The sequence below is a fragment of the Pinus tabuliformis genome, chromosome Q (assembly GCF_031772625.1).
Source record: "Pinus tabuliformis cultivar Carrire ecotype Pingquan chromosome Q, CPIR1, whole genome shotgun sequence".
Lineage (NCBI taxonomy): Eukaryota > Viridiplantae > Streptophyta > Pinopsida > Pinales > Pinaceae > Pinus > Pinus tabuliformis.
The window spans coordinates 1,157,692,403-1,157,707,993 of record NC_142296.1 but is presented as its reverse complement, the minus strand read 5'-3'; the positions used below and the strand labels follow the sequence as shown (position 1 = coordinate 1,157,707,993).

Sequence of the window (15,591 nt, the reverse complement as noted above, 5' to 3'; positions counted from 1 at the left end):
AACAAGAGCATGGATCCTCGACATATTTAGTCTAAATTGCATCCAACCAATCTGGAACTACTACCAATGTGGAGCATGTTGTGGTGTCTTCATCTTTTCGTGAGAGTATTGGCGACTACATTATCCTTCCCCTTTTTATGTAAAATATCCATATCAAATGCCGAGAGTTTCTCCATCCACTTTTGTTACTCTGTTGATAAGGTATTTTGTTGTAAAAGGAATTGAATATTGTTGTGATCCATGTGAATCGAGAACTTGTTTCCTAAAACGTATTGATATGACTTGTTTAATGCATGAATAATGGCCAACATCTCCTTGTGGTATGTAGACTTCAAGCTTTCCCTTTTATTAAGCTTTCAACTTTCGTAAGCCATGGGGTGATTATCTTGCATTAGTACTGCTCCAATTCCAAAACTTGAAGCGTTGTATTCTACCATAAAGAGTTTGGAGAAATTTGGGGTTGTCAGCAATGAGGTAGATGACATTATCTCTTTTAGGGATTCAAAGCATTCGTCTGCCCTGTTGTCCCACTAAAAGAATTTTTTCTTTAATAGATTTGTTAAGAGTAGTCACATGAGCATAATTTTTTATGAATCTTCTATAATATTCTGTCAAACCAAGGAACCCAAGTTTTGATATGTTCTTTAGCTTGGGTCACTCTTTGATCGCCTTAATATTGTTGGAATCCACTATGACTCCTTCCTTGGATATGATTTTCCCAAGGTACTCGAATTCCTTTTTTCCAAAAGTACATTTTGACAATTTCGCATAGAATTGATTCTTCTCCAATGGGGATAGTACTTCTTCTAGGTGCTTGGGGTGCTTGTTCCAGGTCTTGCTATAGATGAGGATATTGTCAAAGAAGACTAATACAAACTTCCGCAAATGTGGGCAAAAGAGTTCATCCATGGTTGCTTGGAATGTAGTGTGTGCATTTATTAATCTGAATGGCATCACCTTAAACTCATAATGCCCTTCATGAGTCCTAAACGTGGTCTTCTCGATATCCTTTAACCTTACTAGAATCTGGTAATAACCTAATCTTAGATCTAACTTTGAAAAATATTTTGCGCCATGGAGCTCATCTAACAATTCATCTATAAATGGAATTGGAAATTTGTTTTTGATAGTTATTTTGTTCAATCTACAATAGTCTATGCAGACTCTGAAAGACCCATCTTTTTTTCGAACTAATACCACTAGAGCGACATATGGGCTTCTACTCTTTGTAATAACTCCACATTCTATCGAGTCTTGGATTAGCCTTTCTATCTCGGTTTTGTGATGATGAGGACAATAGTGTGGTTTGACATTCACGGGGGGCGCATATGGTTTGACTTCAATGATGTGTTTTATCTTCCTTTTTAGAGTGATTTTATAGGCAACTCTTGAAATACCTTGTTATATTTCTAGATCAAGGTTGTAACCTTAGGTTGTTGGTGAATTCCTTCCATAGATAGCAATTCTAATTGTTGACATTGTGCGATGAATGTGGGTGCTCCCTTTCGAATAAGTTTCTTCATTTGTTGTGCGGAGATGATTTCAGTAGGAGGAGCTTGAAAACCGAACAATTTATATTTCCTTCCAGACCATTTAAACTTTATGAATTACTTCTAGTGGTTTGCAGAATATGTTCCTAATGTTTGTAACCATTGTATTCCCAAAACAACATCTACACCTCCCAAGGATGTTTTGTAGAAAATATATTCCATTTTGTAATCGTTTAGTTGCAATTTGACCTTGTGACATTTCCCAACTGCATCTATTTTCTTACCATTTGCCACCATAACTCTTATATATGTTGCAGGATATGTAAATAGGTTTAGTTCCTTTGTTACATTAACATCTATGAAATTGTGGGTGCTTCTTGTGTGTATTAATGCAAAAACGTTATTTTTCTTAATATGTCCTTTTAGCTTTAGGGTTTGCGGTTGTGCAATCATGTGATTGCGGCTAGGGAAATTTTTGGCATAGCTTTTTCCTCTGGTTCTAAATTCGGAGCCACTTTTTCCTTATTAGTATCTTCGTTTGAGTCACTACTCGAGGTGTCCTCCTCTTGTTTTGCTTCACAATTGTAGAGTTTTTGCATGTTGCATTTGTGTCATGGTGAATATTTATCCCCACACTTCTAACATTTTCCATCCTCCTTTTTTTCAAAGCTTGAATATTGGTTCCCTTTTTCTCGCAACTAAGGCATAATATACTTGTTAGACTTGTCCAAAGAATTCTTACTTGATTTTCCCTTTGAATAATCGCTAGATTTTTCAGAATTGGTATATTTATTGAATTTATACTTTTGTTCAATAAGCCTTGCTACATGTTTGGCTTCTTCAATAGTTTTGGGTTTGTATAATTTCAATTTTGCACAAATATATTCCTTAAGTCCACATCTATACATGTTAAGAAGTTGTTCATCAATAAACCCTCTTTGTCTTGTAGCTAATACTTCCCATTCTTGGGTATATTCGCTTACAAGCCCTCTTTGTTTGAGATGAACAAACTTTTCGTAGATATTATCTCCTTCGTCAAAAAATATTTTAAGCAAAGCATCCAAGAACGTCTTCCAATGAAAGGAATGGGTGTCACATTTACCAGACCGCCATAGGAACCAATCATATGCTTCTGCGTCAATATTGTTGAAAGTCATCATGATTTTCTCACGCTCATTTAATGGTGGGTTTGATTCAAAAATGACTTCCATTTTATTAAACCAAACAATAACGCCTTATGATATTTACCATTGTACTTGGGTAGCTCCTACTTAATTCACTGATAGTCTTTTTCTGGAAATTTTGTATAATATTGGTTACCTGAAAACTGTATTTACAACATTGCAGAATTTCATGATTTGGGGGATCTTCGCTATTTGGAGTTTTGGGGCTTTGTGTTGGTTCTTAAGCATTTAATGGATTAACAAAAAATGAATTCACCCTTTCTATTCACTGATCCATTCTTTCTTCTTGTTCTTTAACCTAACGGGTTGATTCATGCATGTCTTCATCCCTCAATTTTAAAAAGGCTTGTCAACGGTAATCAAAACCTTTTTTTTTTTTTTTGCATTCCTTGCAACATTTTTTCAATGTTATCTATCTTTTTTATATCGCTTGTTAATTCTTCTTGAGTTTTGATTATCTTATTTTGTCATTCTCCTAACTCTGCATACTTCTTTTCAACATTGTCGAGGTGACGTCGTACTTTATTGAGTTCTTGATATATTAAGTTCTTGATATTTTCTTATGTCGGTTTCTTCATTATTCCCTATATTAGATTTGTCTTTCTTCCTTGCAAAACCCACATTTTTTTAATAATAATCTTTTTTAATATAATAATTAAATTAATTAATTATATAGTTGTAAACTATATAATATAATTATAATTTTTATATAATAATTAAACCATATAGATATAACTTAAGCAATATGGTTCCACTACGAAACGATACAACACATGAGTTTGATAACACATGGCGTTTGGTCGGGAACAGGGATGGTGAACCAAGTGGGTGATGTCAAGACAAAGGATGCCGTGAACGGGGAAGGAATTGAGCAGCAAGGTTGTCCGTCGGTCGCGTGGGTTGATGGAACAGAGGTTGATGGAACAGTGGATGGAGTTTGGTCGAGCAACAGAATGTTTAACGTTCGAAACAAAGACAAGAGAACACAGAATCGCGGGAAGCAGGCGGGTGGTCGAACAGGAGGATGCAATGGATAGTGACAGCGGTTGATTATCGAGATGAGACAAGAGAACTGAGGATGCAGCAGCAGAGATGATAACAGGGTGGACAGTGGGCTGGAATACCGACGGCAAAGACAGTTGGAAATAGTTATGCAGTGGGTTGGATGAACAGTGTGAAATGATGATGAATGATGATGTATGCAGCAAACAGCCAAAAAAATTGAAATGGCTCTAATACCACTGTTACATGCAAGCTAAGTGTAGAAGGCACAAAACTGTGTAATAAATATTTTTATTAATAAATGAATACTTAAATGATGATTGCAATCTTTCGTGACAATGTGCCTATATAGGCATTGACAGCCCATGAAAGTGAATGGACACCACTTTTGAGCATAACCCTTCTCATAATTAATAACAAAATATATATATATATATTATTTTGTATGAATTATTTATTCATAACAATAACATTTATAACAATTCATGGTGGTTGAGTAAGTGGTGTTTATTCTTTTAACCTAAAGTTTGGTGGCAACAACTCCTTTCTATCTTATGTGGTGGCTTCAAACCATTTATACAACGAATCATAAATGATATAGTTTTCTCTCAAAAATCTGATAACCAACCAAACTCACTCACTAAAAACAACGCACAAGTTTTCATGCTCTTAAACCATGTTACATAATAGTGATGCATTAAATGTTAAAGCAGCTTACAACACAAAATATATGAAAGAGATAATGTATTAACACTCATTGATGTTATGAATAATTAGTACATTATTACCAGGTGACATTATTACACATGTGAGTCATATATTTTAACAATTAATGTTGAAGATACAAGTGTAACATTAACCAATCCATCAATCATTTAGACCTAAATTATAAGGTTCACAAAAATTATCACTGATACAACCTAGTTTAGTCACCTCCCAAAAAATTTCCATATTAATAATTTTATTTCAAACCATCATAAAGTAAAATAAAAACTTATGCATTTAACATTTAATGGTCGAAATATGTTTGATATATAAAACAAATGATTTTGATTAATTTATTATAATAAAATATAAAGTAATATATTTAATTTGATTGGAGATGGTGACAATATAACCCTCTCTAAACTATTAATGAATATATTCAATTTTGACAGTTTATAGAGACTATAATCTTTTATAAAACTATTAAGAAAAAACCCAAGTGCATATTACAAATTTGTATGTAAAACTAACATTCAAATACAAAATAATATTGTGAGTCAATCTCATCATCCAATATTAAAAAAGTTTGAGATCATCCCCTACTTAAAATGTTATAAAGAAAAAAAAAAAAAACATTTTTACAAGTCGTGTGAAATCAGATTGTAATTGATGTTAGGGCCATGTCATAAATGGATTTGACAAAATAGATAACTCAAGTCACAACTACTAGACTAAAATAAAAAATAAAAATGCATAAGCATGTGAGACATGCACACTTCATTATAATAAATGCTCTAATTGAAAAAAAGTGATGTGATGTTTATTTATCTTGATTGATGCATCTATTAACCAATATAAATGAAGAGTCACCAAAATGAAAACCTAACATAAAAAAATATAAGGTAAATCAAATAAAAGTATTGATCCGAGAGAGATCCTTAAATGGGCAAATTCCCAATGGAAAATATAGAAGCACTACTTACCACACCTCAATTTGTTTGATTTTGGTGAGAGATCTTTAAATGGGCAAATTCCCAATGGAAAATCTAGATGCACAACTGCTTACCACGCCCAAATTGGTTTGATTTCCGGATTTTGCTGTTGAGTTCAATTAATCCATCATCAAACTGATAGTCAACTCCATTTGGATTCAAAAATATACTTGGGAAAAAAAAGTCAACTTCATTTGGATTCAAAATAAAAAACGTCAACTGCATTTGTATTCAAAATATACTTCGGAAAAAAATCAACTCCATTTGGATTCAAAGTACCCTTGGAAAAGAGGCGTTCTGTATGCTTGGCTTAAAAAAAAGCATTACAATGATCACATCAATTTTCTTACCTCACAAGATGCAATGAACATACAGTATATGCTTCAAAAAAAATTAGAAAAAATCATATAATTGAAAAAATAAACAATTTCAATAAATTAAGGTATGTTGTTAATAAAGCCAGTGACCAATTTGAGATGCATTTTTAACACCATACCATAGCCTGCCCACAGCAAACCTAATGAATTTCTAAATTCTTTCAAGCCAATAGACTGCCATTGAGTTAGACTAAACTATTCCGAGAAACGCCTCTCTATATATCGTTTCTCAGTAAAAGAGAAGATAGTTTGTTGCAAATAAATGTCTAAGACTAGTTTCAGGTGTATAGGAAACAGAAAGAGACTCCAGCTTCACGTGAAATTGCGATGCAACAGAATAAAGTTACAAAGTCATATTTCAATTGAGGAACAACAAAACCCTTGCATGTTTAGATCATATTTTTTTTTCAAATATGGTCACACAATTGGTCCTTGGAGTATATGTGCATCATAATAGAGCTTTATACTCCCCAGAATCATGTGTTCATAAAACCAATATGTAGTTGCAAAAATTAGAGACATCCAAATGGAACCTTGTGCAATAAGATTTCCAATTTTACTTATGCAAATATAGAGAATAAATCCAAAATTGATGTAATAAATAATTCAAGCTCAAATAGCCCAAGGGGTTAGTTCAAAGGTTGTTACCAATGTCGGGAATTTGGCTAGTTCTATAGCAGACTCCCCATGTGAGACACATCATCTAAGCAAACAGGCAAACAGGTTTACTAGATATGCCATCCATGAATGTGGGAAAACATCCCTTGGATTTCCCTGCAAAGTTTTCCTTAGAAAAAATAAGGATAATTCAATAGTTCTTAAACTGGAGAAACACAGCCAAACGAAACCCTATACACACACAAAAAAAAGATGGGAACTTCCAGAACCAAATGAATATATACATGATCGCATGTGATACCAAATGAAAAAAGGTTTATTACAATACAAGCCCAGCATGCTAAATAGAGCAAATGACACTGTAATCTAAAACATATCTATGAGCTAGAAAAAAAAAATCGATTATTACAATAGAAGCCCAGCATGCTAAACAGAGCAGATGGCTGTTAAACTTTTCAACAATATAACCTAAAATATCTACTAGCTAGAATACGAGAAGTACATGATCTAGAGCAATCTCCGGACCTTTGCTGTGCTTAGATTCAATCAATGACACTAGCTATAATTATGGTAAGCAAAGCATCAGCAAGGCTTCGGGAATCCAAGAAAGCCTTGAGTGGTCCAAAAAGGTCCAGTAGGAGATAACCCTTTCCTACCTGGAAACAATTATTCAACATTAGTATACAGCTTATAATAAAAAGAGTTATATTTTAAAAGAGAAATTATTAAAATAGAACGATGATGTTGACACTAAAATATGATGTTAAACAGTGGAAGGAAATCTATGAATAAATAAATAAACAAGATTGTCAGAATTTGTTGTTCATTACAATTCTAACATTACCTCTACAATCATAGATATATTTACAATTAAGACCAATGGATGGAAACTAATGCCATCCTCGCACTCCATCGTCCATAGATTCCCTTTGTTCAGTCATAAGGCTCTGCCTAAATTATATCTCACCTCTGCAAAGATACCAATATATAAAATATATCCACCTGTGCAAATAACCAAAAGTAGCTAATAAATGCAAGATACCACTCTCTTCTTCGGCTATCAATTCTTCAAATGAGATGATGGGCCTTTTGCGATGGCTTTTGATCTTAAATTACTCCCCGGATGATGAAGAGGCAAGTAAATCTGCTGCAAACCATGCCAGATTTCTGACCTAAAAAATCTATACAATAGAATGAAATAATGCAGATGGACAAAGGCTCAGCAAAGTACCCAATCCAATTCAAATCCTGGCACCGTTAACATATAAAAGAATAATCAATGGATTTATACAAAATCATCACTCAGGAAAGGTACATTATTGAAGATCTGGCCCCAAAGGGTAATTCAGAGAACGAAAGTATACAATTCGCCTGGCAGTTACAGATTTTTTTGACTGCACACTCTACTTCATGTACAAAAACTGCAAACAAGACGCATGATCTGTAGCAACCACAAGAAGACCATTGTGTGGCAATCACAATGGAGTAAACTCAAGGCCCAATATAACTCAAGGCCCAATATAACACAAGGCATAATGACACAATTTATCAAAACCAGATACAATCACAGAATTACATATTTTTTACAGGTAAGGGACACGTTGTAGCTGCCATGTAGAGAACCCTCAGCAAGGTGACCAACTTTGGCAATGTGTCTTCTGCCAAGCCTTTCAGTTTCCAGATAACATGGCCTGGGGAATCTTTACATGTTTCTCTATGATTGTTGATTAATAGAGCTCTTTTAGTCGTAGAATAGAACTTCCCAGAAATGACATGGCTAAATACCAATGTAAGTGATCCACCTTGACTAGGTTCAATGACCTGAAAAGCACAGATAACCAATAAAATAAATAGGACACAACTGACTATGGAGCCACGAAGACTTCAATCTTTTCAAATAAAAACTTCATACAAGATTGTGTGTAAATCTACAATTAATAACATTCAAACCTTCCCTTTGAAATGCATTTTATGCTTACCAACTCTTGGATGTCACTTATAGAAGACCATCCATCAAGTACAAAATATGGCTCTGATATTACAGCCTCCTCTGAAACACATCCAAATTGCACCAAATCTTCAACACAAAGAAATATATAGTCTGTCGTCAAGAAGAGCGACCGTGCAAACCATGAACTATCTGTACATCCCATGCAATTACAAAAGAGTTAGTTCATTATGCCTAAACGTCATTATGATGGCTAAACCAAAACCAGCATTACCAAATGAAAAGAAAGAAAAAGTAAACAGTTTTAAAAAGTGGAAAAAAGTACCACATTTTCATCCTCAAGCAAACATATATAATATTAAAAAAAATGTTCAACTAATTTTTAACACATCATTAATCTTTCCTGGGATGAAAATAGATTTGCAAGTTTGCAACTGTAAAGCGTGGCAGTTATTAGAACCTCTTTTGCAATATAATTTATAAATTATATCCAATACACTCTGTGCCCCATTATTGTTCTTGGAACAAAATGGGGGAAAGGATTAAAAAAGCCAGGAATAAAAGGATAGGGATAGGAAAGTACTTAGTATCTTAAAAGTTAAAACGCTCCTACCATTTCTCTGTTAGAAACTTGATATTCAAGAACTAACCTTTTATCTCTGAAACAAATTGTTAAAATTAGACAGACAGGAGATAGATCAGTAGACTGTAATGTAATTAAACAGATTTGCATACAAATCTTATGTGGAATAAATAGAGATAGGCACAAAAACAAAGATATAAACACATATATAAGAGTGCAATACATCCACACAACACACAGATGTGGCTAGGACAAAAAAACTGTCACTATTTTATTCAGACTCTGAACAGCAGAAGCAAAGTAGCCTAATAACGGTGATTTGGAGGGTTGTTAGTGGCTGTCTTGAAGAGCCCTGTTTTGCAATATAATTTATAAATTATATCCAATACACTCTGGGCCCCATTATTGTTCTTGGAACAGAATGGGAGAAAGGATTAAAAAAGGCATAAAAGGATAGGGATAGGAAAGTGGCCACGAAATCCCACTTCTGTGGGTCATCAATCACTTGTAACGTGTTCGACATTGCTTAGTATCTTAAAACGCTCCTACCATTTCTCTGTTAGAAACTTGATATTCAAGAACTAACCTTTTATCTCTGAAACAAATTGTTAAAATTAGACAGACAGGAGATAGATCAGTAGAGTGTAATGTAATTAAACAGATTCACATACAAATCTTATGTGGAATAAATAGAGCATAGGCACAAAAACAAAGATATAAACACATATATAAGAGTGCAATTGTTAAAATTGGCAACTAAAGGCCAAACTCCATGTGTGTCACCTTATTTATGGCAGCTGATATTTTTCCTAGATTCCTCTTGTCGAGAGGTGTAGGGTTGATCTAAAGATCATCCGATTCCGACAAGTATTTATGGAGATATGAATTTATTTGTATTTACTTGACAAATTGTCAAGGTCGGCCAGCAGCTAAATGTGTGGCACACATGCCCAGCAAATCATATAAGTACAAGTGAGGTTGAGTCATTATCAACTCATCTCATCTCACATCTTCTCTCTCTCCTACGCATTAGAAGAGCCTCTCTCTCTCACACGTGTGGCTGAAGAAGGAAGACACTGATTTCTGGTTAGGGCAGCGTTGACTTGGGTTGACCTAGCTGCAGGTGGGCAGATTGGATTGCGTTGACCAGCGTGGAGGCCTTCTTGACTGTGGTTTGGGTTGGGCCTCTCCTAGGCTAGCCACAGTTCTGTTCAGCTCTTTTGACTGGGTTTGACCACTCCTTTGACCTGCGTTGACTGTCAAGAAGCTGCCGCAGGTTTGACCAGATGTTGACTGCTGTTTGACTGAGTATTGTGGACTGTTTTGGGCTGCTGAAGTTAGCTGTTGAAGACCGAGTTCTTCAAGGTTGACTAGAAGTCAATCCGGGGCTGTTTTGACCAAGTTTGACTTTGCTGATTTAGGGTTTGCTGCTGCTGTTATAAAATTACAGATTTCTGAATTGTACTATTTCTCTCTGCTGAACTATTGAAGATTAAAGAAGAATTGATCAAAGGGTTTCCCCACATTGGGGTTTGTCCCTGGCTAGCCGCCACATCTTGTGTCTCTTGTCTTGGCTTGTTTTCTGTCGATCTTTTAATGTTCTATCTGCACTTTACTTTATGTTTATGTGATCGCTAATCAGTGGCTAATAAGAAGATTTGAAGTAAACTGCTCTAAGCATAGAACATACCATAATTTAACAGCGATACATCCACAGAACACACAGATGTGCTAAGGACAAAAAAACTGTCACTATTTTATTCAGACTCTGAACAGCAGAAGCAAAGTAGCCTAATAACGGTGATTTGGAGGGTTGTTAGTGGCTGTCTTGAAGAACCCTATGTGCAGTCCTCTATGAAGAGAAAAAGGGTAGTTAGTGGGCAGGTTGTTTGTGCCCTAAGTCTTGTCAATTTTGAGCAGCAAAAGGACAAGTAAGAGGGTTGTCATTTGTGCCCTAGTTTTGCGATTGACAGAGAGTTGAATCAAAGATAACAGGGCCTGTAAGCCCTAATTTTGTCATCTTTGGAGCAGCAGAGGCAAGAAGTAGGCAGTGGTGAAGACCCTATGTGTTGGTGTCCTTGAAGGAGCAGCTAGTGGGCAGACTTGATTGGGCCAAAGTTCAATGACATTAAAGGAGCAGTGATCATTGATAGTGGCAATTGTGGAGTTGGGGTTGCACATTATCTGAGGTAGCAGAAGTTGTGTGATCAGCAGAAGGGAAGGCAAAGTGCCCCCCAGAAGTGTTCAAGGTACGTGGACTGAAAGGGTTGTGGAAGTGTACTTTGTTCAGGGTAGATTGGTCATCATAGTTGTTGATACTAAGCCTTAGTTGTTGTCTTGTATCAAGGTTGAATGTAAAGGCCATGATCCCTAGTACGGGAGCCCTAAGATTGTTGTGTTAAAGATTTGTAATATAAAAAGTGTTGGGCTAAAACATTTTTCCTGTGTACTAGTTGATTCAGTGTTGTGTATTTTATGTTGTGCAATGTAGAAGTGTTGTGGTATTTGAGTGTGTTTGTGATCTTGATATTATACTCAAACCAGATTCTTGAGTGCCATGGAAAAATCAACATGGTATCAAAGCTACTTTGAAGGGCCAGTGAATTAGAGTGTACACAACGTACAAATCAAGAGGGAGTCGGTTCCATTGTTTTTGAATGATTAATAGCAATGGCGAAGAAGTCGGTTAGTCTACGATTCGAGGATAGATTGAATGGGTTGACCAACTATAGTCCTTGGAAGGAAAGGATCAAGTTGGTCTTGACGGAAGTAGATTGGAATGTGGCATTGATGGGAAGTGAAAGTGACATCAAGCGTTGGCAACTTGACGGTGAACAAGATCTATGAGTTTTCCGACAAGGAGATCAAGAAACCAGTTGACCCTAAGGAGTTGGAAGTGTATGAGGAGTTCGATACAAAGGCAAAGTTGATCATCCTAGACTATGTCAAAGATCATTTGATACCTCATTTGTCTAGGAAGAACATTGCCCATGAGATGTGGAAAGCTCTTCAAGATCTATTCCGAATAAGAACGAGAATCGGTTGTTGGTATTAAAGGATAAGTTGAAGAGCACCAAGATGGCGAATGGTGAAGCAATGGCCCCATACCTGACGAGATTGTCTCAAGTTTGTGATGAGCTTGCTGCCATCAATGAGACTGTTACAAATTCTGAGATGGTGAGGATTGCATTGAAATGGTTTACCAAGGAATGGAAGCCCTTCATCAAAGCGATCATCACTTAAGAGAAGCTGCCAGACTGGGACAGGTTGTGGGATGACTTCATTCATGAGGAACTACATGCGAAGACCTTCATAAGAAGAAGAAATCTTATGATGAAAACATGGCTCTTGCAGGGAAAATTGTGTTATGAGGAATGGACCAAACCGGTTTGGAAAGGATGGTCTAGCCGTTTTCAGCCCTAAACCAATTTGGACCAGTGCAACGGACTGGAAATGGTTGGTTCAGTGCCGAACCGGCCATTTTTGCTGAGTCGGTACCAAACCAGCCAATTCCGTGTAGCCGCCTAATAGCTCATGCATGGGGCCCATTCAAGCGATTTTTTATTATTTTTTTAATATTTTTCTTAGTCAAGGTGTGAATGGAATTGGAGCGTTTTGAATACACACCAAGAAGAGGAACCGTTTGGAGAAAAAACAATTGAATGACATGGTTTATATTCAGTAGAACCTCAAGTTGAGGCGAAACCAATTGTTGAACAAGACACCTGAATTAAGCAACATAACTTTGGATGACTTTGATCCATCATCAGAGTGGGTTATAAAGACCCAGGAACCAGCATTTGACAATGAAGATGTTGGAAATACTGGGGGGGTGAATCAGTATTTCTTTTTCGACTATTGTTTTACCAGTTAAACAATTTATATTAAGAAAACAAGATGAACAACAATAATCAATGCTTTTATTAATATAATCTTTGCAGTAAAATAGATACAATATATAAGTGGTTGCAATCAGTTGCCAAGCTCCAACTCGGACTTTGGTGAGGTTCCAACCTCCAGAGCACCAACTCTATTTCGCCAAGGCACTAATCTTGGACTTAGAAGCACCAACTCCCAAGGACTTCAATCCTTCCATTTCCTGAGACCCCAGTCCCAAAGACTCCTATCCTTCCTACTTCTGAGGCATCAATCCCAGGGACTCCAATCCTTCTTACTTCTTAGGCACCAACCCCAAGGACTCCAATCCTTCTTACTTTTGAAGCGCCAGCCCCAAGGACTCCTATCCTTCTTGCTTCTGAGACACCAGCCCCAAGGACTCCAATCTTACTTACTTCTGAGGCACCAGCCTCGAGGGTTCTGACCCAATCTTGTCAAGGTTCATTTGATAATAATGTTCTGCTCTCAGAACTCTTCTCTACCAAGTTCTGTATGATTATAGCTTCACTGCAATCTCCAAGCTACAACATCAATGACAGCCAATATTCTTATGAAGAAGTCTTTACAACTCTGCACACTGCCCACACATAGTCTGCAATAGCCTTCATGCTCTCTGATAATGTCTTCACATAGCATTAGTCAGTCTACTGTTAGCTGCACTAAGCTCTGCATAAAGAACAACTTCTTCTTCAAGCTTATGTTCTCTGTTGGCACCTTCTCCTCTTCGACTGTCTGTTGTCCTGTTGGCCCTTCAGCCCTCTTTCTGTTCTACTGGATCCTCTCACTGCCTCTGTCTTCTCCAACTTATTTTCCACGGCATTTTAACAACCTTCAACAACATTCAATTGTTTACTATTCTCTGCTTTTCTGTCTTTTATTCATTCCTCATTCCTCTGTCTGTCAGTTTCCTCTCTTCGCTGGCCCTTTAGCTTCCTCAACGCTCACTGTCATTTCCTCGGTGCTCGCTTGCTTCTTCAGCTTCCTGGCTTACAGTTTCCTCTGTCTATTCGTGCTCACAGGACATGTTGATTCAATGGTGAGGACTGAATCATGCATAGAGAACACATATTCAAAAACTTGTAACAACGCTCTCCTTTTTTAATGATGGCAGGGATACACAGAGTCGACATAGTTTATGTTGAAATTTGGTACCAGAGGACAAGTGGTTCCCTAAGGCTTTGATCTTTGGCCTAGGGAAAAGTGTCCAAAAGAATTTAATTTTTCTCCTAAAGTGACTTTGTAATTTTTTTTATAAACTTAAATCTAATTTAAAAGTGACTTTAAGTGATAAAGTTACTAAGTCTAATTTTAAAGTGACTTTTATAAAGTCAATGAAAAATTAGAAAGAAAAAGTGACTTTGGAAATAAATGACTAAGTGGGTCTTTATTAAAGTGGGGTGAATTAAAAAATAAAAAGTGAGATTTAAATGAGCATTTAATCTCAGCCTTAGATCTCAATCTATTTCAGCCATTGGATTTAGGGATCACCCAAAAGTCACTTGGATCACCCAAAAGTCACTTGGGGTTAGACTAAAGGAGGAAAAAGTCATTCATTCTTTCATGAGCAGATTGGGAGAAGGAGAGCAAGAAAGCAAGAGAGATCTCTGAGCAGGGAGGAGAAGGAGACAGCAGCTTGGCACACATTCCAAGACAGCAGTTGAGCAGATTTGTACAGTTGGTTCAGCACACAGTGAAAAGCAGATTTTGGCACGATTTTCGAGTGGTTTGCACAAAAATCGATGAGCAATTTGCTGATTTTTCTGCACGCAAAACGAGGGTCGTACAGCGCATTATTGCAGTCCGTACAACGCATTTAATGTTGGCCGTACAGCAGCATTTAATGCTGAAAGTGGGCACGAAAATCGAGGCGGCCGTACAGCATTTATTGCTGTCCTGTTTGCTGTAATTTCCAGTTTGTTGTGAGGCATGGGAAAAGAGATAAGTTGTAAATTTGCTTGCTGATTTTTCGCTGAATATTTCTCACTGTGAAAAAAGGCAATTTTCATAAATAAAGAAGAGTTCTCGAACTGGTTTTCCCCAAGAGTTGTAGGGGGTTTTTCCAAGGTCAAGTTGACCAAAAATCTCAGTGTTTAAATGTGTTTTAATGACTGTTTATTACTGCTGATTTTTATTTCTGCAATTTCCAGCATTTTGTAAAATTTCCAGAATTTGTGTTTTCAGCAAATTTATTTTTTCCAGCTTGTTAAATGTATGGTTATGGGAAAGGGCATTTAACTATATGGGAGAAATAAGGAGAAACTGAAAACCGGGGTGGGAAAACAGAATTTCTACATGGTATCAGAGCTTGAGTGCTGAAGGGCAGTTTGGGACAGCAAAAGGAAAAATTACAGCTGCTGATTTTTCGCTCAGAAAATTCCAGCAAGCTGATTTTTTCATAAACAGCAGTTTTATCTTTACTACAGCAGTGCTATTTTCCAATTTTAGGACAACAGGATGTCATTGGGATTAAGGGTGGAGGATAGGCTGGATGGGCATACAAATTACAGCATTTGGAAGGAGAGAGTGCAGAGTATCTTTGAGGAGGCAGAAGTCTGGGATATCATGGTGCATACCACACAGAACCCTGTTGTTGTGCCTACTGATGCTACTCAGTTGACAGCTTATAATAAAAAGAACAACAAGGGTAAGAGGCTGATTCTAGATGGAATCAAAGACCATTGCATTCCTCATGTGAGAGGAAAGAGCAATGCCCATGAGATATGGACAGCATTGTCCAATCTCTACCAGAGTACCAATGAGAACCGGAAGATGGTCCTGAAGGAGAAGCTGAAAAA

The 15,591-nt window shown here is 36.6% G+C and overlaps 1 protein-coding gene across 4 annotated transcripts in view; it reads right to left on the bottom strand.

Moving 5' to 3' along the window:
• Positions 1-6,960: 6,960 nt before the first annotated feature.
• LOC149223759 (uncharacterized) overlaps positions 6,961-15,591 on the bottom strand; it is a 71,213-nt gene continuing 62,582 nt past the window's right edge. For 3 of the 4 annotated variants that reach the window (XM_089385907.1, XM_089385909.1, XM_089385908.1), the window contains exon 10: positions 8,361-8,508. Coding sequence is in view for 1 of the 4 variants with exons in the window: in XM_089385906.1 (XP_089242032.1) it covers positions 7,941-8,189; positions 8,348-8,508 (410 nt within the window). In the remaining 3 variants the exon portion in view is untranslated. Of the gene's footprint in view, positions 7,025-7,212; positions 8,190-8,347; positions 8,509-15,591 lie in introns of those variants that run through there. The other variant, XM_089385906.1, reaches the window with a different exon arrangement.